General features: G+C 36.5%; 1 protein-coding gene across 3 annotated transcripts in view; it reads right to left on the reverse strand.

The window, feature by feature from the left end:
• Positions 1-4,576: 4,576 nt before the first annotated feature.
• LOC125675568 (parathyroid hormone/parathyroid hormone-related peptide receptor-like) overlaps positions 4,577-25,508 on the reverse strand; it is a 36,751-nt gene continuing 15,819 nt past the window's right edge. Inside the window, exons 6-13 of one of the 3 annotated variants that reach the window (XM_056159398.1) lie at positions 19,051-19,204; positions 17,673-17,829; positions 12,289-12,349; positions 10,456-10,528; positions 9,974-10,059; positions 9,358-9,496; positions 9,050-9,091; positions 4,577-5,581 (exon numbers count right to left, since the gene is read on the reverse strand). In XM_056159398.1, the coding sequence (XP_056015373.1) occupies positions 5,309-5,581; positions 9,050-9,091; positions 9,358-9,496; positions 9,974-10,059; positions 10,456-10,528; positions 12,289-12,349; positions 17,673-17,829; positions 19,051-19,204 (985 nt within the window). In that variant the 3' untranslated portion in view covers positions 4,577-5,308. Of the gene's footprint in view, positions 5,582-8,988; positions 9,092-9,357; positions 9,497-9,973; positions 10,060-10,455; positions 10,529-12,288; positions 12,350-17,672; positions 17,830-19,050; positions 19,205-25,508 lie in introns of all 3 variants that reach the window. The other 2 variants (XM_056159399.1, XM_056159400.1) reach the window with 2 other exon arrangements.

The following is a 25,508-nucleotide window of genomic DNA, read 5'->3' on the forward strand; positions in this document are numbered from 1 at the left end:
ATACGTTTCTTTTGAAATTACGTTGTGTGCATAGAATACGATTATTACAAAGATTAAGATTAATTATCATAAGATTAATGAAAAATACTTATCCGATTTCCTTTATGCACTTTTATTTTCAAAACTTGAAATTCTCTGTGTATGTCCTCCGAGGTTTTATTTCGACAAGATAATAGACAGACAGACAGACGGACGCACAGGCAGACAGACGGACACACTGACAGACAGATAGACAGATAAAAGGGCAGTCAGACATACGGACAGACAGACAGACAGACAGTTAGGTAGGCAGACAAACAGATTAATCAATGACAATCTAGCAGTGACAATGAAAACAGCCAAATACAAAACAAAAAATCTGGGTTTTTCTATTTTTTAACAATCTGTGTTTATAACCCAAATTTATTTTCCTCATGTGGTGTTTGTAACATTTACAGCGCTTCGCGTGGCAGCCGATCGATCATTCCAATTAAACATTCCACGCGAATTTTAAATAATTATCAATATAAGTAAGTTAATCCAGGTTTGTAGAGCGATTTAAATGAACCAATAATAGACTACCGCTGTATTTTCATTAATTCATTTCATTCAATTCTGAATGGATTGTAAATATACAAACACGGTTAGTCTTACCATATAAACGTCTAATGCAACGAATAAAAAACATTATCTTTGTGGTAATCACAATTAAGAAAAATATATTCAGAAACGCCCACCACTCATTATTTTGACACGATTGTCAGGTGTGCCATATGTTCCTACCACACACCGAGCGGCAGCGGGTATCGCCTTACTAATGTAAGCACATTCAGAACCCCCACAAAAGGTATTGTTCCTAAAGCTGGCAAACATACACAGATCAAAGCATGCACTAGATGATACTGTCCACTGCCTTTCTCATTAATAGCAACATGCACATGCTGCATGAAAATCAATTAACCACGTGGTGCAGATACGACCTTGAAGAAAAAAATGGACAATGGGGCGGATTACTTGGGATCCTCTCCCCTCGGGTGGTGTTTGTAATGCGTTCAGAAGAATTATTCTATAGTATTCATCTATATTAGGTTTCATTTCCGGGTGTGTAGAAAATTATTTTTCGAGAATTGCACGATTAACTTAGTTTACTCTATGTGTACATAATACTGAATCCACAGAGGCCTCGCGTGGATCAAAGTGTTTGTGATATAATGCTGACACCGGTGTATATCTACATTACCTGTCTTCTACCTTTCATATCTCTACAGATTATTGTGATAGCCATTTCCTAATGGAGTTCATTGTCGTTGAAAACTATGCGCGTATGAATACAGATGAATGTAGTACCTGTACATCTATTTTAACGACTTGGATTTCCGATGAAAATGAAAGTAAAATGTAAAATTAATATAAGAAATAAACGTCAGTTTTGAAATACACGAGGATATGGAAGTGCTTCATGTAAAGTGTGCCGACGTGAAGTGTGCGGTTTATGAATATCCCTATGGATTTTCAAAAAAAGAGAGCGAAATTGATATTTAAGCCTTGTTTCTCAATCTATCATAAGACATTGTTTGTAAACATTGATATCAGTTTATTTCTGAATAAACTAGATTGTTCAAACTATTTCCAAAAGAGAAATGCATTTCTAAAATATGCAGATCTTGTAAATGTGGTGAAATTAGACTGATTGCTTTTGTAGAGAGAGAGACTGCCGAGTGTTGAATAGATGGAGGTCACCATCATCACAAATCAGACAAATTCCCGAATTTTGATCACGCACATTCTGTGCTCTTGTAATTAAAACACAAATCACGTACATAACGAATTTTATTTCCAGCACCTTCGCACATTAAATCATAAGACATCTGATACATAAGCAGAGCACATTTTCTAAGCAAATTAACACACGTCGGATATTTTTCTTTCGCTTTAAAATTATATTTCTGTACTTGAAATCACCGAACTGGAATATGTGTCAGAAGATAAATCGACTGGTATCTCAGTCACCGTGCTATCACACAAACAATCATCTCCAATATTGGTGTTAGAAAAAAGAGCACCCAGATCTAAATAATTGGGACTTAAGTGTATATCAATGCTATAACTGTCAGAGTATTTAAAGTTTCGATCAATCACCGCAATAAGACACATATTGAGAGAAAGATCGCCCCTCCATGTGAGTTGTAGACTTCAGCTCCCGTATTTTCTGCTGCTAATGAATGCACGGAACCAACACTGTTGCCAAGGTAAATAAAATGACGAATTAACGAGGTTTTTTAAAAAAAATGTGGCTATATTTTTAACTTGGCAATTAGAGGATTCTTTTTCATTTACTGTTTCGTTAAACCCAAACAAATAGGATAATAAATTAAATGTAGGTGTAATAATTTAGTGTTTTTTATCAGTGAATTCTGTAAATTAAACATCTGTGTAATTTGATGACGGGGAAAGGTTACCGGTGCACATAGACTAGGTAGAATTATAAGTTAGACAGATCTATGATATATGCAATACATTATAATTTATGTCTTCAGATATTCCCAAAGGAATGATCTCAGACAACATAAAGTTTCAGCGATCCCGCGCGTTAAAATAACCTTTTCCTGTAACAGTGTGGAATATATTCATTTTGCGGTGGAAAAATTGCAATCCAAATTCAATCGAGGAGTTGCCATCAAGGTTATTATCCATTATAAGAGAACGAGTCTAGTCTATAAGAGGTCCTTTGATGGGCTTTGACGGATCCCAGTGGCGAGTTATACTGAAATACCAATAAAAACCAAAACACATCAGTCATTTCTGACGATTTAATGAATACATGCAATTTGAGCAAGGGATAAAAGTCATACCTCAGATCAACCTCCATGAATATGTATAAGAAAATATATGTTAGAATATTCAAACGCTAAGTATATCTGCTGTCATTTCCTCACGGGATATCTGATTGCAGATGATATTATTTCGATATAGATAAATGCACTTTTTAGTCCGATTGGAGGACTGATACAAATATAATAGATTAAAGGACTAACTATGGACAGTTGTGAAATCTAACTGAAAATGGCACTCTCGTCTCATCACGCTAAGTGATTGCTTGTCAGCAGTTTCAGTTCAATTCATCGCAGCCATTGTGTGTGCCGATATTCATAAAGCATTCTGTAACCCCCCCCAAAACTAGAGTAAAGCAGAAAATTAATTGTTTGATGTAACACCATCTAGAGTTAAGGGAACTATTCTTCATCAAAATTGAAAAGAAATATCCTCTAATGATGATGATGATTTAATGCTGAATTGAACACTGATACTGAAGTACCTGTTTAATACCATATCTTCACAGTGTTAACGTATACTGGACTTACTAGTACCCGGATGTTCATAATGATTTGTGAATTACTCGAGTGAGATTTCCCATCCGACAGGCGCATCAAATTAAATTAAAACCATAGAAAAATATTTACCGATTGTTTTGCAATAAATATTTGCCAGAAAGATCCCCACAGTAAGTTTAATCATGTTTGATAATTACTAATTCGCGACTTGCACATTGGTTGGTACATATATCATCTATTTTGTACACATCTCGTTCATTCGGCGAACGATACGTTCGAGGTGTATTTGCCGAGCTCACCAGAGAGACCCGAGAAGTTGCAATTTACCTCAGACATGCACGAAAGACCGGAACAGGTGTCTCGTGAACTAATCTGTATCTTCTATAAACTTTAATACTGGTGATGTGGTTTATCAATTACCAGAAATAGATTATGTCGACTCTTTTGTGGTCAATAACACATTTATATTTCCAATGCATCTCTACAAGCTGTAATGATGGCCATTTCCTCGTGAATACGTTGTAGTTGCAAACATTGCAAATACAGATGGCGATAAATATAGTACTTAATTCTATTTCAACAGCTGGGAACTCCAACAGACGTGAAAATTTAATGTGATTGTAAGAAATGAAATTCATTTCATTTTGTACAAGAAAAACAGACAAGAAACTTAAGAGAGAAAAAAAACCTACAAAATATGAGCATATGAACTACATCGTTTCATGCCGACACTTAAAAAAAAAAAAAGGCTTTCTTTGTTGTCTTATCGGGTAATGAAGATACACATACATGTACATGTAGATGTAGCTAGCACTGCAGGGGAAAAAATCGTTAAAAAGCAGGTTGTACACATTTTTCTATAAGGATAGCTACCTTTATCCCCCGATAAAACAACAACAAAAATCTTTATTGTTTATACTTGTATTTTTATGCCTTTTCTGAAAAATGTAGACTAGTTTTAAGTATCGTAGACCCATTCGTTCCTTTAAACGGAACAGCCAATACCCCCTTTGACCTTGACGACGCTCGATACTTGACAATGATTACGTTGACAGGTGGTACAAATAACCGGATCAAACTAGTTTGCAACAAACATGTATTCATTGTCTATGATGAAAGCAATGCCAATTTCAAAAGAATATAAATTTTTCACGAAGCGCTAATATATTTTCAAGGAAATTGATTTCTTAAATATCGAAGTTTTTACTAGAATTAATCAAACTACTGCAAGTAATTAACTTTGCAATACAATTAAATTAAATACATTGTTTTCTAAATATTTATTTTGTGACATGTAGTTACCAATTCAAGTTATAACATTATCACCATCGTTGTGAACAATAAACAGTATTAAAAGCACATGCACATGGAATTCAAGGAATCATGTCTTTTCTCATAAACAATCAAAGTATCATAGGTTTCCGTATCGCAAACTATAATCTTAATGATGGATTGTGAACTATGGTAAACTATACAGATAATTACATAGTAAGGAGTAATTAAGCGAAGCGGCCAATTATCTCCAGATAATTTTCACAATCCTTAATATGGCATCGATCATCTGGTGGTTACCACGTTATCGACCATAGTACCGTACAATCACTCCTTCCGTGCGCCTTTCATGCATTTTCATGATTTGTCTCGCTTTCTGCATCAACATTTCACTTCTTATGATCTCTCCCTCATAACAAGATCACCATTGTGCTACAGAAATACAGAATGTGAGACACAAACTCGCATCTTTTTCTCAATCTAGTGAAAGTGCTTTGAGAACTTTATTCATTCTTGTAAAATACTCTGAACGAAATGTTGGGTACAGATCTACGAAGTTGTCGAGAAAGATGATTTTACGGGCGCCCGACGAATAGGCCAAAGTGTCCGAAGTCCCGCCCATATCCCCCCTCTGATAACCATTCAATATCAGAAATTCACGGCTCCCGTCTCAAATGTAATATCACGTGGGATGAGCAATCTGTTTTGTTATTTTATGTGAATAATTATAACAATCTTCGGACTTCCTGCATTTGAGCTTTCTCTTCGGTCTTTGTGTCCCTTCCCGAATCGTTGCTGGCGTTCTTGAATATTTGGTGTCCATGCTGTGTTTTGCCATCTTTCTTTCCTGTTCCGATATTTCCAGCTAAAACACCGGTCTTTAGGTTTTTGGCATACATGGTTGACCCGATAGACAGAGTTCTGCTGGACCTCGATGACGTACTGAACCGTCGTAGCTTACACTTCCGGTTCCAACTTTTGCGTACTTCCTGCTGAACCTGAAGTAGATTTCTATAAACTGAGACCAATATTTGTGTACAACAGGGAAGGTGCGCTGGAGTTAAAAAGCTACACGTGGCAATGGTTATTTTCTACCCAAAAGTCAAACTTGAACGTAGAGATTAACAATGTCCACCATTGTAAGAATTACAATAAATCTGTTGACGTCAAAGGAGCATTGTTGCGTCAAAGGGATAATGGAGATTTTATATCTTGACGTCATGTGAAATGCCTAGATATATGTTTCCTAGAAAAATAACGACGTACTTGGTGCCTATTAAAAAGTCACCGTAATGGACTAGAAATACTGGCCTCGTTGTCAGAATTGATGGCGAATAACCCTTTCTGTTTCAAGATACTGTTGCAAAATGAAAACATTACTTTTAGTTTTAATTTCCCATAAAATGTCTCGAGCAGGACGAGTTTATTTCCCCCAATAAACCTCTCCTACATAATTATCTACCTCGTCTTATCATTTAATCATGACACCATGGAAATGATGTTATTTCAAATTCGTATAGATTTCTAAAACGCATTACTTTCTTGTTTTATGTTGTTATTTAGCTGGAAAACAGAGCATGCGAGGTCCTGAAAATGTGTGGAAGGGGGGTGTTTTACTGTCCTTTCGAGAATTTTTCACTCAAGTGGAGAAACTATAATTTGTTGAAATGCTGTTTTTATTCCAATCCGAAAATTCTTCACTCTGTAGAAATGTGAAATATATATATATATGATTTTTTCCCGTATCAACGACTACCATGACAAAAAACTCCCGTGTTTAAAGTCATATCATAAAGACCCGCCACGATTGTCACATCTAATACCAGGAGTCTGGTGAGGGGACAGTCACTACTTATATATGTTATACGTCTGGGGTTTGACTCGGTACCTGAGTCGGGATCTGAACCTAGGCTCCCGGTGACAAAGTAAGTACTCCAAATAACCAGTTAGGCGAATTACCGTAATTATAATTATGCTAATATATGCTAAGATTTTTTCGCAGGGAGAGTACCTAATCGAATCAACGTTTTTCCTGGCACGGGACAAAATCCTAGAGACCTCGCAATTTTCACTTTTCGTAACGACGGATTCTTTTCGCGCCCACACGGAGTGAGCGATCTGCGATCTGCGGGCGATCTACGGATTGTTTGCCATGGTGATATCTTAAGCATGATGGGTAAAAGTATTACGTAAATGGATAATTTCACTACAGTAACTGAGGACGTCTATTTTTATTTTTCAAGCACATGTTCGCTAAAATGTGGATGTTTTGTCTGTATTGTTGAAACATTGTATAACTTTGCTGGATTTGTGATATCATATAAACACATAAACAAACCCAGTATATTTCATACTTCCATACTCGTATACTCCATAGGCAAGTCATTCGATTTCGTTATCGATAATTCACAGTATGTGTCACTTATTCTTAATTGCTTAACATTTCATTTGACAGTTATTAGAAAGAAACCGAACACAATCTGGAGTGTAAATCTTGTTGATACCTCTGGTATGTGAAGAGGTTTGCCCGACTCTCTACCTTGTATTCCTTGTGGAGTTAGGAGATTGATCACTGTTCGTTATCTTCACCTTTCATGCATACAACTGGATGTGAATATCGCCGATGCATACAAACGGACGAGAATCTCGTCAAGGCATACGACGATATATTGATTTGTCATCTTAGAATCGTACTGGTATATAGATGAATATCATAATCTTTTCTGTAATTTCTTATTCTGTCGTGATGTCCAATAGTAGAAAAAAATCAATTCATGAAATGGAATAATTTAAAAAACAACAAGATGTGTTTGTGAAACACAAATGCCCCCGAAAATGGGCAATTCCAAAGATGGCCAAGGTCACAAGGACAAATATCTTGGTACCAGTAGAAAGATCTTGTCACAAGAAATGCTCATGTACAATATGAAAGCTCTAATATTTACCATTTAGAAGTTATGACCGATGTAAGAAAAAATAAAAGTAAGTCAAAAGGTTTAGTACCCACGTAAAGGTCTTGTCATAAGGAGTACACATGTGAAATATTAAAGCTCTATCACTTACTGTTCAAAAATTATTTTCAAGGTTAAAGTTTCAGACAGAATGACAGAATTACAAATTTACAGAATTACAGAATGATAGACAGGACAAAAACAATATGACCCCGATCTTCGATCTCGGTGGCATAAAAAACAGAGTAAATAATATCAATTACAAATATAAATAAAATCAAGCATGAGTGCAAGCATCCAATTAGTAGATTATCATATGAATGAATGACTTAATTATATTATGCTAAGCTGAATCCCAACTAAACCCATAATATATAGCATACTATCAACCAGTTTGTCGGGTTTTATACAAACCGAGGTCAACTGGGCTCCACAATCTTATATATCAATAAACGAGATCAACCAGACTCACAGGACCGAGGTCAACCAAACTTCCGGGTCTTATAAATAAAAAGCTGGGATCAACCAATGGCAAACTTCCGGGTCTTATAAATAAAAAGCTGGGATCAACCAATGACAAACTCCCGGGTCTTATAAATAAAAAGCTGGGACCAACCAATGGCAAATTCCCGGGTCTTATAAGTCAAAAACCGAGATAAACCAAGTCCCCGTGTCTTATCAAAATGGAATATGCGGGTGGCTTATGATTTAAAAGGAAATGAACAAAATACTGCATAATTTTGGGGAAATACTCTGCTTCTGTACGCATGCGGGTTACTCTACTTTTGATGATTTCCTCACAACGTTTTGATGCAAACAGTGGTGATTTGTAAAGCCGCATCTGAACAACGTGAGAAAAGAGCTATAATCATTATCTGAACTCTATTCCTGGATTAATTATAGAGAGTGCTTTTTGTCATATTACCTTGATATATGTCGCTAATACAGATTATTACTGCAACTCTGCCGCATGATTCATGAAAGTTTTGTTGTGTTTTTTGGGGGGGATTTTTCAAAAAGAGCCTTTTGTAAACAAAAGCATCTTGTGATACTTTGTTGCAGTTTCCCAAACCAATACACTAACCAAATACTCCCAGAGAATGAATGCTTGAAAGCCCAAAATGACGTCATACACAAACACTGTTGTCATAGACTTGCACACCTAACTTGATTTCTGGATTCAGTTAAAAATCATGGGCAAATGTCAAACCAATGTCAAACCAACAAGATGCATACCTCATCGAAACTGATTAACCATTCATTCATATGATAAAGCTATCATCAACGTTTATGAGGTCTATGCAAAACGATCCAATGAAATTAAAGAAAAACATTAACAGTGGTCGCCATGGGTCCTGATTCGGGATCTCTGTTTTATGACCCCGAAAGCAAGAATGAGTCCCCTTCTCGGGTCGTGAAATTTACAGCAATGACGTCATAAACATCGACGCTACCTGTTTAGTACCGAAATCCTGTGAAATGAAGACGTTTTAGACCCCTCGCTTCTTTCCTTACCTCGCCATTCAGAAAACAAAAAAGCAGGGCAATGAGAAAACCCTGAAAGAGAAAGTAATCAAGTTAAGCAATGGCCGTCACATTCGGACTTATTAAGAACATCCGAAAAGCTGAGTTTTTCTCCTTGACTTTTAATAACAATAGAAATGAAGCTTCGTTGTTAACCGTTCTACTTCTCCCAGTTGCTGTGATTTCTAAGGTAACATTTCTAATGTATCAATCTTTAAAGAACTTGAAAACGAACGAATCAGTGACAAATAATTAGATTAAAACTTGACTGTCTGACAAATGGAATCCCTAGCACAGACCTGAAATGAGTTTACTCCACCTTCCGTGTACAACCAGACGAGTTCTACATCCGGGTCCATGCACTCAGGCATGACTACAGAAATCATGTAGTAGACCCCGAACAGAGGTATCAGAACCAAGGTAGAGCGGGCCAGTTTTCTACAAAATGGGGAACAAAAAAACCCAACTTTAGATCAGTTGAGAGAGAGAGAGAGAGATTGATTGATTGATTGATTGCATTTATTGTATCAAATTTGGTTGGAGCGTCTAGGACTTGTTGTATATCAATTCAATATAAAAGTATGATTAACGAGGAAAGAGATTTTTATTTTTGGTTTCGTCGCGTGTCTTATGACTGATGTTGAAGATGTGGGTTTTAAAGTCGGACTTCATTGCATAATTTGCACTACTTCAACACAAGTCGTAACGACATAGCCTGATGATCGCAATCAGTTACGCAACCTCGGGTAATAGTACCAACATGGGGAATTCTGAAATGCTAAAGCAGATGTCCATGGTAAAAATATACGTCCAGAGGGATGCGTGACGGATTTCAAAGCATTGCCTAAAAGTTTCAGCGGCTCATTTTTATATCCAGAAAATAATTTGTAGTCATGCGACATGTAACAGACTCACCTGTACCGATGTTTGTCATGTACGTGAGAGGCTGTCAGCTTGGTGAAAATAACCCGAATGATGTTGATGAAAAATATGAAATTTACCTGCAAGAAATAAAGTAATCTGCACTAGTCTATCCTGTAATTTCCTCGTTTTCGTGCGAGTCTAAAAGCTCCAGACATTTCTTAAATTTGAGAAGTGGTATCGACAGTTCATTTTGTATTTTATGACTAGATGTTCGGGAAAGGAAGAACATAAGGGCATGTTCTAGAGATGGGTGTTTCAACTAAAAGGATTGAAAAGAAATTCATCTTTTAACACGATCAGCTAACATGTTTGAAAAAGAAATTAATTTGCTTAACACGATTAGCTAAGACGTTCTAAATAGAAATACATTTTATTTAGCACGATCAGCTAAGACGTTTGAAAAAGATCATTAAATACATTTTTTAACACAATCAGCTAAGAAATTTTAAACGAAACTCTTTTTTTTTTTTTACCACAATGGAGGCCACAATTGGTCCCCGAATTATCCATACAAATTTATTCTCCACAGTGTGAGTGCTCCAACACCTAAAAAACAAATTCCATTTATAAGAGCAGAATACAATCGATAACATATATTTCTTATTTCATGTGCTACGGGAATTATTACGATAGACGATACAACACGTTTTATCTTTTGATGGTTTATATTCCTTTGAATTTGAAAGCACCCTGGTTTGTTGATTTTTTCAATTCTTTAATTTTTTTTTCTATGTCAAATAAACACTTCGTCAAATTAATACTTAGCCCCATTGCGTTATATAATGAGTGCAGGGTTTTGTTTGTGTGTTTAATTTATGCGTGCTGTGACAGAGAATTAATCAAATTTTGATACTTTTCATTATGTGACAAGCCCCTCTATTACATACCATTATAGGTGCGGAATTTAAGAAGCTGAACCAATGACGTATTAATGTTCAGGCATGAAATAACTATGAAAAAATAACGATGTTTATATCTTTATCATACGATGCAAAAATTTGTATATAATGAGCCATAATGGATTTTTCGCATCAAGACATCATTTCAATGATAAAAGATCTCATACAAGAAATAAACAGATTACGAGATGATCTTATTTAAGTTGGGGTGACTATTGAAGAGATAGCAGGGACACAGAACGCCGTTTGTCATCTTCTCGTGTTACAGAAACCAACAATTTTGACAACCCATGCTTTTTATCGCCCCTTCCACAATTAGCCAATGACGTATCAGCTTACAACACACGTACGGAATCGCTGTGTATAGCGGTGTAGATTTCAAATAGGTTAATGTATGCGCATTCTATTCTAAATTTAATTCATCGTCTTGAACGCGATTTTGAAACGTGTACTTTGACAGAGAAAATTTCGTACATGAAATATCTTGTTTTGGTAAAACGATATTGTGTTATTTTTGATCAACTTTTTAAAAATCAATACCAGTAAATGATGCGAGGTATATTACAGGCTCTGAACATGTGGCACTCTGAACTGAACAATAACAAAATATGATACGTCATTCAGTCAATATATCAATACGTCTACCCGCACATGATTTAGTAAACACACACAGAAAGAAAACATGTTTGACCGAGTTACTGTACAAGTGGTGTGGGCTATTGCGATGTGTTTTGTCAGCAGTGCAATTTAGTGAGCCATTGGTTCAGATCAATGATGGTTATCCCAGAATGATTCTAAATGACAAAACAATATCAGCCGCTACCCGAAATAAAGACACTATACATGAAATGGTAAAGTTTGATTCATTTCTGAAAAATCACGAGGGTGTGAGCTGTGACGCTTCACTCTGGCGTAGTCAGGCGCCATGTTAGCACGTCAAGAAACGTATGCAGGTGTGAAATGCTGCAGCTCAGACCCTCATGTATTTTCAAAACGGATTTAAAAAATATATATTACTTTCATTTCTGTCAGAATTCCAAGCCGCTAAAATGGACGTACTTCAAGATTCATACCTGCATTGTTTACAACTGCGGCGCACTCATGAGAAAATGACTATCATTACAATTTTTAAAGATATCTAAGGCAAAAACAATGGAAATGTGAATACATGCTAACTGTATTTCTGTTGTACGAGAGTAAGATTATCAATTTACTAAACGAGTTTCAACACTCAAGAAACGTAACACTGAGAGAAAGTTGCATGTGATCAATAAGTTTCGGTCATCAAGAAACTTTGAGATGATTTTGTGACGCTTCGCCAATATAGACGTTCTTATAAACATCGATTGCTTACAGTGTAGTGACGATTCATCATTATAGACGTTCTTATCAACATCGATTGCTTACAGTGTATCCTCGAGGAATCTTCTGACCAGTATCCACGGAATCACACACAGGAGAGGGAGCACTGAAAAAATGGAGAAAAGAGATCTTAACACTCACCCAGTCCTTCATTGAATAACTCAGATTTTTAACATTCATGAGGGTATGAACTGCAAAGCGTCACGTCGGAATACTTCCCATGAAGCGCTGACAGTATGCCGGCGTAAAGAGTCGCACTTGATACCCTCGTGTGTGTTTACTTCTGATATCTACATTCTACTTTCTGTTTGAATTCCCAGCCATCATAGACTACTATATTTATCAAGATTCATACACACAGTGTTTATAACCGCAACGTATTCATGATAAAATGGCTGTCATTACAACTTGTAGAGATGTCAAAATGCAAAACAACATTGGGAATATAAATATGCACGGTTCAATAAGTATATTTAATGTTTGACATTGACCTTCATCGTTCGTGGTTGATTGGCCTATACAGAACAATACGCATTTAAGAAATTTGGAGGGTGGAACTTTAAAGGGTTTAACTGGTAGTGCCCCCCCCCCCCCTCCCAGCCTAGTGCTTTGGAAAGGGATGGTTCGATTTTCGTACCTGGCGATTGTTTCTTGTTTGTCTGAAAGCGAAAGTTTACGGGTCTCTAGGATATGGCCATAAATACCGTGACTTTAAGAATCTTCACCGCTACGCCATTAGCGACATGCCTAAGTCAGGATGTGTGGCCTTGAGCGCCAGGTGTGGCACGTGACCTACAGCTTGTGACGTTTCTACATGAGTAAGCAAAACTTATCCAATTAGACGTAACACAAGAAACAGACGACACTTATCCATTTTCTCTTTGTACCACTTTGATTTAAAAAAAATTATTATGTCATTGAAAGGTCTTCATACCATATTGGTCTAATTCAAATAACTTGAAAATCTGAGTGCAAGAGTATTTTGTACACATATTTTTGTACTACGGATATCCTAGTGGTTTAGAAGCTTGCTTTGCTTTGTCCCAAGTACGAATCTCGATACCAGCCTGACGTCAAAAGTAGGACATTTAACATAAGCAGTGACACGTCATAAGATTCAACAGGAAGTTAATTCCATAGAGCGTGTTTCAGCGATCTCCGTCACACGGGTGTTTGATACTTGTTTTAAAGAGAGGTTTCAATTTTTGTGAACTCCCATCAAATAGTAAAAGAACATGACGCAAGCGTCAAAGACATCAGGCCGCAGATGATGAAAGAAATCATTCATTTGGGGGTGGGGACCAAACAAACGATATGCAATTTGTTTATCTCTTCTGATTCAACTCAATTGCTAAGGTAACAAAATTATCTAGTAGAAACAATTTTGCGCAGAAGAATAACTATTTTAAAGGGCATGTGTATATACATGCATGCGTATATTCCATGGAAACCCGTATCAGAACAGACCACGCTGTTGTGCGGCCTGTACTGAAACACCATCTCTGTATTGTCCATGGAAAATGTAACATAACATCTGTTATATCTTTCATTCGAATATAGGGTGTTCCTGACGAGGGGATGGTCCTAGTGGACACAACTATTACTTGTTTGTGATATTCATCATTCATTTCAATGTAACATGATGCCCCAGCAGACCGCTGAGAAGAAAGATACGATCGGAACTACTGAAGCCATCAATATCCCTTTCCTATGTATCTGTCCCACAGGTCTTTTGGTAGAATGTCGTAATTCATCAAATACCATGGTATGTATACCTGTACATGCTGGATATAACAAAGCAGTTTGAAGTAGAGGGTCGATGATTCGATTTTTTGAATACATTCTTTTGTTTCTCATGCATGTCAGCTGTTTCTGCACTGCCCCGGCATGGAAGCGTATCATACATGTATGTCGAACGGCTGGGGTACGTAGTAAATATTTTTAAAATGACATCAAGGACGAGCTCATCAAGTTCGTGTATTTTAGGGAGCATATACAGCTGCCACTTATTTGTTTTCATTTGAATGACAGACCTGCATTCTGGACGTTAACATGTTGTCCTACTATGATAACAGGCGCCACACAGCATCACACTAACAAACACTGTAGTCATAACTTCTATACCAGTATTTCATAGTTCACATACACACGTATAATTTAGATGTTCCTATCTGGATAACCCTGTCTACATTGTAGCTATGTATATTTGATTTCACATGTTTACTGATATCAGTCATTGTATATCTGATTTCACATGTTTACTGTTATTAGTAATTGTATATTTGATTTCACATGTTTACTGATATCAGTCATTGTATATCTGATTTCACTTGTTTACTGATATCAGTCATTGTATATTTGATTTCACTTGTTTGCTGATATCAGTAATTGACAGAAATTGGCAACAATACAATTACCATTACAGATGCAAGAGATGATAATTTGAAGATAATGATCAATCTCATAACTCCTAAAAGGAATACAAATTAAGAGTTGGGCCAACACGAACCCTTGTTTCTACCAGGTGGGATCGTGTGTTCAGGGGGAGTAAACATCCCTTGTCGACCGGTCACATCCGCCGTGAGCCCTATATCTTGCTCAAGTAACGGAGCAATCTATAGTTAATACTGGTATATATATAGAACGGCCTCAAATAGATATGAAACACGTCAGAGTATGGTATCCGGATAGGGTCATTTGCAAAAGCGTGACTGCGCGTTAGTCACAACACGCCGTCATGCCAACAAGCAACGCGCCTTCGCGCTGACAAGCAATGCGCCTTCGCGCTCTCACGCCAACAAGCAACACGCCTTCGTGAGTGTTGCTTGTTGGCGTGACGGTGCCAAGGCACATTGCTTGTCGGTGCGAAGGCAAGTTGTGCAAAGTTGTGTTAGCGTGAAGGCGCGTTGCTTTTTGGTGTGATGGCGCGAAGGCGCGTTGCTTGCCTGCGCGAGGCGCGTTGCTTGTGGGCGTGAGAGCGCGAAGGCGCGTTGTTTTTCTGCGCAAAGGCGCATTGATTGTTGGCGTGACGGCTTGTTGTGACTAACGCGCAGTAACACCTTTGCAAATGGCCCTATCCGGACACCATCTAGAAGCATTTGACCCAATTAAAGGTTGTATTGGCAAAGTATATCGTAAAACGATTACAGAATTTGCAATATGCTGATCTTAAATAGGAATGCTGTAACATCAATTTGTTTGTCAGTAGTCCGCTTCAATTTAAAAATTGAGCATACACAGAACAAGCTCTTACATATCGAATCAGGTAAACGACATAAACGACAGGTGCAGGTGATAATGGAACATTGCTGCATAGATATAGAAAGTTGACGATGGGGAAGCTGAAATCATCCTGTTTCATAAAAGTTGAATTGTTAGTTTGCCGTTAGCATCTATGTTCAATAAGATACCTAAGTAGGCAACATATGTGGAAGACTGTGGTATCTTGTATTTTGAGTTAACTGGGATATATGGAATCGACATATGAATGAAAATGATTATTGTTAATAGATGAAACGTTGTCGATAGATTTAAATGTCGAATTGAAGGCCACAGCAAGATATTTGTTATCTTTTTGTAGAGGCTTTTGAATAAATGCTACCTCATAAGAATATAAAAACAGGTCAGCTAACAAAGCATCTCAATTCGTGCCCATGCGAATTGCAACAAACTGTTGAAAGACCTGATTGCCAAAGACTATGAAGATATTGTCAATGAGCAACTCCAGTATCTTTTTCATATCAACTTCAGAATTCTTGTACATTGTACATAGAATCAGAGTGATGTTTAACAAAGCAATTTTTGAATGACTGACTGATCACTAGATATGAATATTTCCCTTTTTTCCATTTATGTTGACGAAGCAACTGTCTATGATCTCAAAAAGTCTAGTCTTTAATTTATCGTGAGGAATGGTCGTGTAAATTGTTGAAAAGTCGTACGTTTTGATGTTGATTTGAGAAATGTTTTGCTAATTCAAATTTACTAAAAATTCTATAGAAGTCTTTAGAATACACATGTGATTTAAATATGTTTTGGCACAATACATTTGAAGATGTATTGTGAAACATGGCAACTTTCCCTCTTCTACTTGGATTGGGGGGGGGGGGGGGGGGGGGGGGGCGCAAGGAAGGTGGTGAGATTAAGTGTCTTAAACATACTGCAAAACTCATCGTCAGGAATTTACAGGTAGTTTACTCTGCGAAAGTGATGCAACACACATCAGTTAGAAATGTTGTTTAATAACTTAGTAGCTGTTGAATATTTACACAGAAATGTGTTTGTCTTGTGACCAGTTATCCAAAACATACTTTGTTACCACCACTCTGATTCCCGGAAGACCCGTGGGCACGAATGTTGCTCCTTTATTACTTGAACTGTTTTTTGTATTTCTATGAGGCATAATTTATTCAAATGCTTCTACATGAGAAGAAAAAAATATCTTGCTTTGGCCTTCAACTCAACATATAGATATATCGATGAACATACATGTAGCTGTTAAAGGCAAACTAACAACTCATCTTTTTGACGAGCAGGATGACTTCTGCATTTCCATCGTCAACTTCCCATACTAATCTTATAAGTAGCAATATTACATTATCACCTGCATATGGGGTTTATGTAAAACTTATACAGTACCAATTTTGATGCACCAGATGCACAGTTCGACAAATAATGTCTCTTCAGTGATACTCAAGCCGAAATTTAGGAAATTCGAAATAACAATAAACTTGTAAGACCTAAAAGGAAAACCAGAGTGCCAAAAAAACTGGAGCCAAAGTCGTCCAAGGATCAGAGCTATGCATGAGGGAGATAATCCTTAATTTTGAAATAGATTTCTACATTTTATCCCAGCAATTAAATATACATCCGTATTTTCAAGCTGGTAACGAAGTACTTAGCTACTAGGCTGTAGAGACCCTCGGGGACTGTCTCGTAATTGATTCAATATATACTTGAAGACATGTTCTGCGTATAATCAATTTAACACCGTGTTACAGGGATTTAAGCAGTATCATCTAAAGTCAGCATTTCGCAAATCTTATGGTCATTATAATCATCTAACTTGCAAAGACAACCCGTCATTAATTTGAATGATGCATGACGTGTTTCATACCTATTGTTACATGTAAGTTGTTCTTTAGATACTGGTTTTGACTACGGATTACTCCGTTTACCTGAACAAGATATAGGGCTCACGACGGATGTAACTGATTAACAGAGAATTTTCACTCCTCCGAAGTATCTGACCCCAACCATAGTATGTCCAGTGGTCCGTTTTTGCCCGGCTCTAAATTTTGTATTCTTAATAGGAATTATGAGATTGATCACTGTTCGTCATCTCCAAGTTTTCATATGAAGTATTATACATCAGTGATAAAAAATGTAGTTCACTAACACTGTAACCGTTAAATATATGAGGTACTCACGCCATCCCGCTAGAATGTAAAGATGGAACCGTCTACTTTTCTCAAATGCGGAAATGAAGATGAGATTATGGAGGTAGAAACCTTCTATGAAGATCCACATGTAGTTAGCCAAGATGATGTAGTTAAACAAGGAGAACACCAGCTTACACTGCCAGGTCTGTGGGTCAAAGAAGTTCAGTTACATAAACTACTAATGAAAGAGGGAATAGATGCATAAAAAAGAAACGTGGCGGGCATTAAGTAAGTGAATGGTAATCTTTAACCCATAAGGAAATGATATTTGAGAATATGCATTTTAGAAGTCTTAAGAACTCTCCAAAGATTTTATAATTTGTGAAAAAAGGTTTTGGCTGTTGAACGTAATATTTAACAGTTATAGGAAACAGGTTCTCCACTATAGATGGAAGACCTTAATAAAAAAAAAAAAGGTTTTGGCTGTTGAACGTAATATTTAACAGTTAGAGGAAACAGGTTCTCCACTGTAGACGGAAGACCTTAATAAAAAAGTTTACATGTTGTTTTTCTTCATACAATCAATGTTAATTGAATGTGCCCAATGTTTCTGTAGTGTAGGGAAAAAAAATCATCGGACTTGATTTTAAAACCATGACGTCAGAACGGTTAACTCAAAACAGTCTCTTTAATAAAGATAAAACCTCTATTAGATTTTATTAATTTCCTGCATCATATTAAGTTATTTAGCACTGTGTCAGGTTCAGATACGGTTATAATGAAGTAAAGAAACATTATTTCAAGTACACACAAACAACGGTATTTTCACGTTATAGAAAATAATGTAACGAGAAAAACACAAACTAATCAGATTAATTTTTAGGAGGGGTAATATTCTTCTATCGTACTGTAGTCAGCGTCATGTATATGCATATGGAATTAAACTGACAAATGTGTCACTCTATAATCAATACAGATTCTTAATAATCAGCCTGAAGAAAACGAAAAATGAGCCGACAACACGCACGTCTATGGACGACCACACTATTAAAATGTATCCATCATACAATAAAAACAATTACACAGTTACCATAGAAACAAAAATGAATTTCTACTTTTTTACCATCAGCCCCATTGCTAAGAGATAGCTTTGAGATGCTGGTCAATCCAAAGTAATTCTGGGTCTGTCAGATAGAGTCTAATCACCCAAACAATACTCATAATCTTATCTCGCCATCCATACACGCCGATAGTCACCTTTTTAACCGTGTACCAGTAATTGTTGGGAAGGGAGGCGTCTTTTAATTTATCAACTTGACGTTGCTATCATATGAGACGTATGATTATGACGGGAGTTAACACGTGATTTATGTGTTTGTGTTTCTTGATCACGTGGTTAAATGTATGGATAAGTCACTTGTTTTACCGATCCCTCTGTCATAAGTGTCGCAATGTTGTTTACGACAGATGACCTCCCGTCTGGTGTGTGGAACACTTCTTTAACAAGACAAATTATAGATCGCAGAATAAACGAAACGAATAAGTTGGTGTGGATCACGTTTCTCTGACAGTGCAATCTCCTGAAAATAAAACAGAAAACAGGTTCTGTACTATGACTGTTGTTTAACTACAAGGAAAGAGATAATATGACAAATATGACTCAATTCTCCACACACTATACATAAAATGTTCTTCTCTTCCATTTATTGGAAGATAACGATGCGTATCATTGAATTGGTGTAGAATAACTCTTTTAACACAGAGTGCTCAATGCCCTCTTATCTTTAAGAAAACTAAAAACTCTTGTTTATAGTAGGACGACGTTAAAGCTGAATGGTCTAATGTTTATTTATTTATTGTAAAAAAGAAAAAAAAAACTTTATAAAGCAGATGATTCAGTTTTTAAGGTTATCAACCTCTACTTAATTACATGTTTAAAATCATTTGCATGTACAAGAAAACAGTTGTAATAGTACTTCAAATGGAAACATAGTGGGTACGCAAAAATTCAATAAGCTGGTCGTGAAGTCATTTAGGCGTCTATAAATAGCTCAACACGCATCAAATGAATCTCAACATGGCGTTGACTTCTAATACGAATAATTTGTATTTTTTATGTCCCTTAGAAGATTTGTCACTGATATTGAGACGTCACGAGAGGTAGATAAAGTGCCACAAAGTCAGACATAAGCTTAGCGATGTGGCCCCAGTCAGAGTCCGGTATCGTGCCAACGCCTGCTGCGACACGGGGCCTCCGTTTTCAAGGTCATGTTCGAACGGCCCGTAATTCTCATTTCTAAATGCGGAGCGTTTAGCGAAGAACAATCACTATACCTGTGTTTACGTTTACAGTTTGACGAGCATGAGCAGGGCTCGCAATCAAGACCTCCCAGTTATAGAACGAATGCTCTACCACCAAGGGAGGCCCGTAGGGATCTGGGTTAGAATAGGTCATAAGTACCCCTTGCTTGTCGTAAAAGGCGACTAAATGGGGATGCGACATTAAACGATATTAAATCAATCAATCTACCACCACGGTATAGCCAGCGGTCTATAGTGAATGAGGATGTTAACATCTATATCAAATGAAGACGCCATTAAAATGTATAGTATATAGAGACTTCATTAAATTCTACAGCATAGGAGGACGACATTAACACTTACTATAGTATGAACGGTGAAGATAACGAACAGTGATCAATCTCATAACTCCTATAAGTAATACAAAATAGATAGTTGCGCAAACACGGACACAACAGACGTGGGATTAGGTGCCTAGGAGGAGAAAGTACCCCCTGTCGACCGGTCACACCTGCCGTGAGCCCTATATCCTGATCAGGTAAACGGAGTTATCCGTAGTCAAAATCAGTGTGCCAACAACGGCCTAACAATCGGTATGAAACACGTCAGACAGCATTTGATCGGTATATGAAGACGTCATTGCCGTCTTTTGTACATAAAACGACGTTGACATCTGTGGTATATGAAGATTGAGTGATCGTTTTTACGTCTCGCCGACAATTTTTTACTCATATTGATGTATGAAGACGAAGTGATTATAAGTATGAAATTGTAAAATAAAGGGGCGTTTGATGTTCACAATCCTAGTACTGTCAAGACTGTCAATTTCAGGAGATCTGATGTTGGAGTTTTTAATCACTTTTTTTACCTTAAGTGGAAGGATCTGAATTAAGTATTAACAATGAATACAGGAAGTGTAATGATCTTCCCCTGTGTGTACGGGTTAAAGACAGGAAGTTATGAAACACCACACCCGACTGAAATTACCAGTTGCTGCATTTATGTACGATCCAGTTTCCATCTTCCCTGCAGTCAAAAATTAATCTAATAGGTTATGCAATTTAATAGATTACTAATCAATTATTTTTAAATCACTTGAGGGTTCTGTAAACGCATAGATGCAAATACCATCTCTAGTTTACCCATATTTAATTATTGATGTAAATACCATGAAAATTAAATATGTCATCGATACCAGTGTATACTGTCCAGAACCTTGTAGAGGACCTTCATGGAAATGGCATAGTGAAGAGATTGTCCGGAAACCGTTTCACACATTTAATAAATATTTGTCGCATACCTTTATATCTAATAAAGTCTGCATGTGACGTATCAATGTTGATTTGTTGAAGAAAGAATTTATTTATTTATAGTAGAATTAATTGAGTTTTTTCTTCTCGTCATACAGAATGCTACAGGGCTGATAAATGAATTCAGGGCATTTAATCCCACTGTTTATTATAAGATGCGAGATTTACGGTTTTTATATATTTTACTAATAAGGATTCTAGTGGAATATTTTGGATATTTTACATCACTTAAACAATAATTAAAAGTTTAACAGTTGATCAGACAAATATATATCAGCATAGAGTCATGTGGTGTTTATTTAATTATGCTTCAGAAGTGTTTGACCAAATATACTCTATTTTTCTACATACCATTATATGCTCTAAACAAAAGTTGAAAACACAAATATTTTCAAAAGCTGAACGGTGACCATATAGAGGCAAATGAAAGCTAGACACCGGCTTGCGTGACAATTTACTTTAGGTGTTTCAAAATTAATAATCTGACGTAAGATAATCTGTCAATATATAATTGATAAATCACTGCATCGCAATGGTTTAATAAATAATGAATACTGTGATACGTAAACGATAAAGAAATGACAATGCTGGGCACATGCACCGGTACTCGATGATCGAATCCTTCAATAGTTACCAACACTGTGTAATATTGGAAATGTAACGATTTGTTACAACTTTGATAGCCTTCATCCTCCAGTGATAGGACACAGCTTGTGGTGCACAGTTAGAAGAAATCGGTAGAAAACACCGACAGACGCTGTGCCCGGTCCATTATTTATTTATTGGTCTACAGTAGAACGACTCCTATCCAAAGAAACAACAATGTCTTCAATATACAGTAGCATATAGCTGTAACTACTGAAGACAAGTGAGGAGAAAGGTCTGTTAAGATAGTTCCTTTCTTCAACTTTCCTCATATATTCTGCTGCTTTACATAAAGCAATAAAACATTAATAAACCGCTAAATTTAATTATTGTGTTTACAAATGTTTCCATTTTTAATGTTTCTGTCAATGGGAGGCTACCAGACACAACACTGCCCTTGAAAGCAAACGTAAGCCGCTGACCCTTGTAAGCTCCAGGTTATACTGGAGAAGACTTTTACAGGCATCCATTTCTGTCTAAAATGAGGAAATCTATCCAATTTGATGAATTCCTTTGTAAGGTTTCGCCGAAGTTATACTGGCTTGATTTCTACTACTGCAGATCCTAGACTAATTCCCAGCCCTCTGTAGCACGTCAGTATATCATACATTATACAAGAAAAGAGCTGTCTTCATTTCGTTAAAAGTAAAACATTTATTAATCTGCTCGATTAAAGTGCTATGTTTTCCAATCAATGAACATTACATCAAACGAACGCTAAAAATTCAAGAAAATAGAGCGATTTTTCTAAATACTTTAAAACATCGATCGATGTTTGAATTGGTTTGTTTTAAAGCAAATAGAGCGCATACCCATTTCTTAGGTATTTGAGGTACTGATTCTATAGTTTTAGGAACTGATTCTATATTTAGAGGTACTGGTTTTTTATTGTGGGTGTTCATTCTGTACGTTGCTGTCAGGGCCGTAAGTAGGGTTCTAAATCAGGGGAGGCAGGGGATTGGGGGCCGCCGATTGACTTTACGACTGAAAATGACACTTTTTAAATCCCAATTTATCATGTTTGTGTTTCATTTGTACTATGTAAAGAATCGTAATATGGTGTCAAAGACAAAGGTGCTTGTCTTCATTTTAAACATATATCCTATAATATAACATTTATATAATTTTATTTTCTTTTTTGCCAAAAAATCAGACGAGGCAGTTGCCTCGTCTGCCTCATCGGCAGTTACGGCCCTGGCTGTATTCATTCTATATTAATTTTGGAGGTACTGATTCTTTATATATTAATTCTATACTTTGAGGTACTCATTCTATATTTGGAGGTACTGATTCTTTATATATTAATTTATATTTTGAGGTACTGATTGTATATTTTGAGGTGCTGATTGTATATTTTGAGGTACTGATTGTATATTTGAGTTACTGACTATATATTTTGAGGTACTGATTGTATATTTTGAGGTGCTGATTGTATATTTTGAGGTGTTGATTCTATATTTTGAGGTACTGTTTCTATATACCCCCTGCAAATGTTTTGGTGTTTAGAAATAATTGTTATCTTTTCCTTTTCTATTCTTCTCCATTTTCATATTTTGTAATACATGATAGACATATTAGTATAACTATCACACACAGATGACAACCTGGAATTCGTTTATAAGAGGGTAAGTTTTATCACTACACAGCGAAATGCGATTTCCTGTTCTAAAAGATCAAAGGATTTTTACAGTTCCAGGGCTCATTGCTCTTTATAGGTAATCATAAAAACAGTTTGCCAGCTTGATATCCATGTGTAAAGATTTTTTAATTCATATTGCATTTTCAACATGATTACCTAAGCTTCACTCTGGGATCTCAACTCTGAACCAAGGGGCCATAAACTTAACATTGCTTGTTATAGTTATACAAACAACTTGTCTGCTTGATTTCCATCACGGAAGAACTCTATTGCATTTTCAATGCACAACCATTCTAGTTCCGCCTTCGTATCTGAACCTTGGGTCACGAATTTAACAATTGATAAAGGGATCATTGCCCATCATAATCATGGAAACATTCTGGAGTTTTGTTTTTTTTTTTTGTTTTTTCAGAAATAATGAAGATTTTTAAATGTTGATGTATTTTCAATGTAACCAAATTGCATGTAGATCCACACTGAGGTATGGACCCTGAATCCAAGGGGTCATGAATTTCGCAGTTTTGGTAAAGGGCCCATTACTTATTATAATCACGCCAACAGTCTTAATGCTTGATGTCCAAACGTAGAGAGTATGACTTAAGATGTAATACGATAGTCAAATATAACCAACTTACATAGAGAGTATGACTTAAGATGTAATACAATAGTCAAATATAACCAACTTATGTAGAGAGTATGACTTAAGATGTAATACGATAGTCAAATATAATCAACTTATGTAGAGAGTATGACTTAAGATGTAATACAATAGTCAAATATAACCAACTTACGTAGAGAGTATGACTTAAGATGTAATACAATAGTCAATTATAACCAACTTATGTAGAGAGTATGACTTAAGATGTAATACAATAGTCAATTATAACCAACTTAGGCGAGATTTCATCGTTCATTATAACATGACAACATTTTGACTGCCTGATGCGTAGGTGTATAAGACGAGGGTTTTCTAAGATATTATATATTGTCAATATATGACCAACTTAGGTCAACCCTGGGTTATGGATCAAGAAACCAGGGATCATAGATTATACGGTTTAAGTAAAGGGTGCATTGCTTGTTATGAAAAGTGAGGATAACGAACAGTGATCAATCTCATAACTCTGTCAAGCAATACAAATTAGAGAGTTGGGGAAAGATACCAAAGATGGGATCAGGAGCCTAGGAGGAGAAAGCATCCCCTGTCGACCGGTCACACCCGTCGTGAGCCCTATATCTTGATAAGGTAAACTGAGTTATCCGTAGTACCAATCAGAGTGCTAGGAATAATTTGACTGGTCGATGTCTAGGAATAAAGACGTGTGTTGAAGATAACATTAATTTTGATGCTTTTTACACCATCCCTCAAACAACAGGGTGGCAGAATCTATGGACTTCACAATTTTTTTATTCCCCTAGTATCATGCACGTTATGCATCAAAACTGGTTCAGCCGTTCTAAAGAAGAATCTGAAACTGTTCAAAGGCTTACAACACGACGTTCGACGGATACTAACGATGGACGACGCACAACAACGGACAAAACACAGCAATAGGTCATGTAAGTCTGCAAGGTGACCTTAACATCAAAGTACTTAAACAGGGATTTCTTCTAAGAACGTTTACTTTCTACAATTATTGTAAAAAAAAAAAAAACACGAACCAATGACTTGAGGCAGCATTCCAGACGTTAAAATGTCGTAATTTCTTTTAAACAAGGAATTTCGGTATTTCCCCTACAACGACCTTCACCTTTTATACATGTAATTGGTTTCGAAAATTCCTAGTATTCCAAGGCGTCATGCAATGTACATAAACGTCTGATCATCAAAACCAGACAAGAGACACAGGCCCTCTACTGTACATACACGTCTGGTTATTAAAACCAGACAAGCAATATAGGCCCTCTACTGTACATACACGTCTGGTTATTAAAACCGGACAAGAGATACAGGCCCTCTACTGTACATACACGTCTGGTCATTAAAAC

The sequence above is a fragment of the Ostrea edulis genome, chromosome 3 (assembly GCF_947568905.1).
Source record: "Ostrea edulis chromosome 3, xbOstEdul1.1, whole genome shotgun sequence".
Taxonomy (NCBI): Eukaryota; Metazoa; Mollusca; class Bivalvia; order Ostreida; family Ostreidae; genus Ostrea; species Ostrea edulis.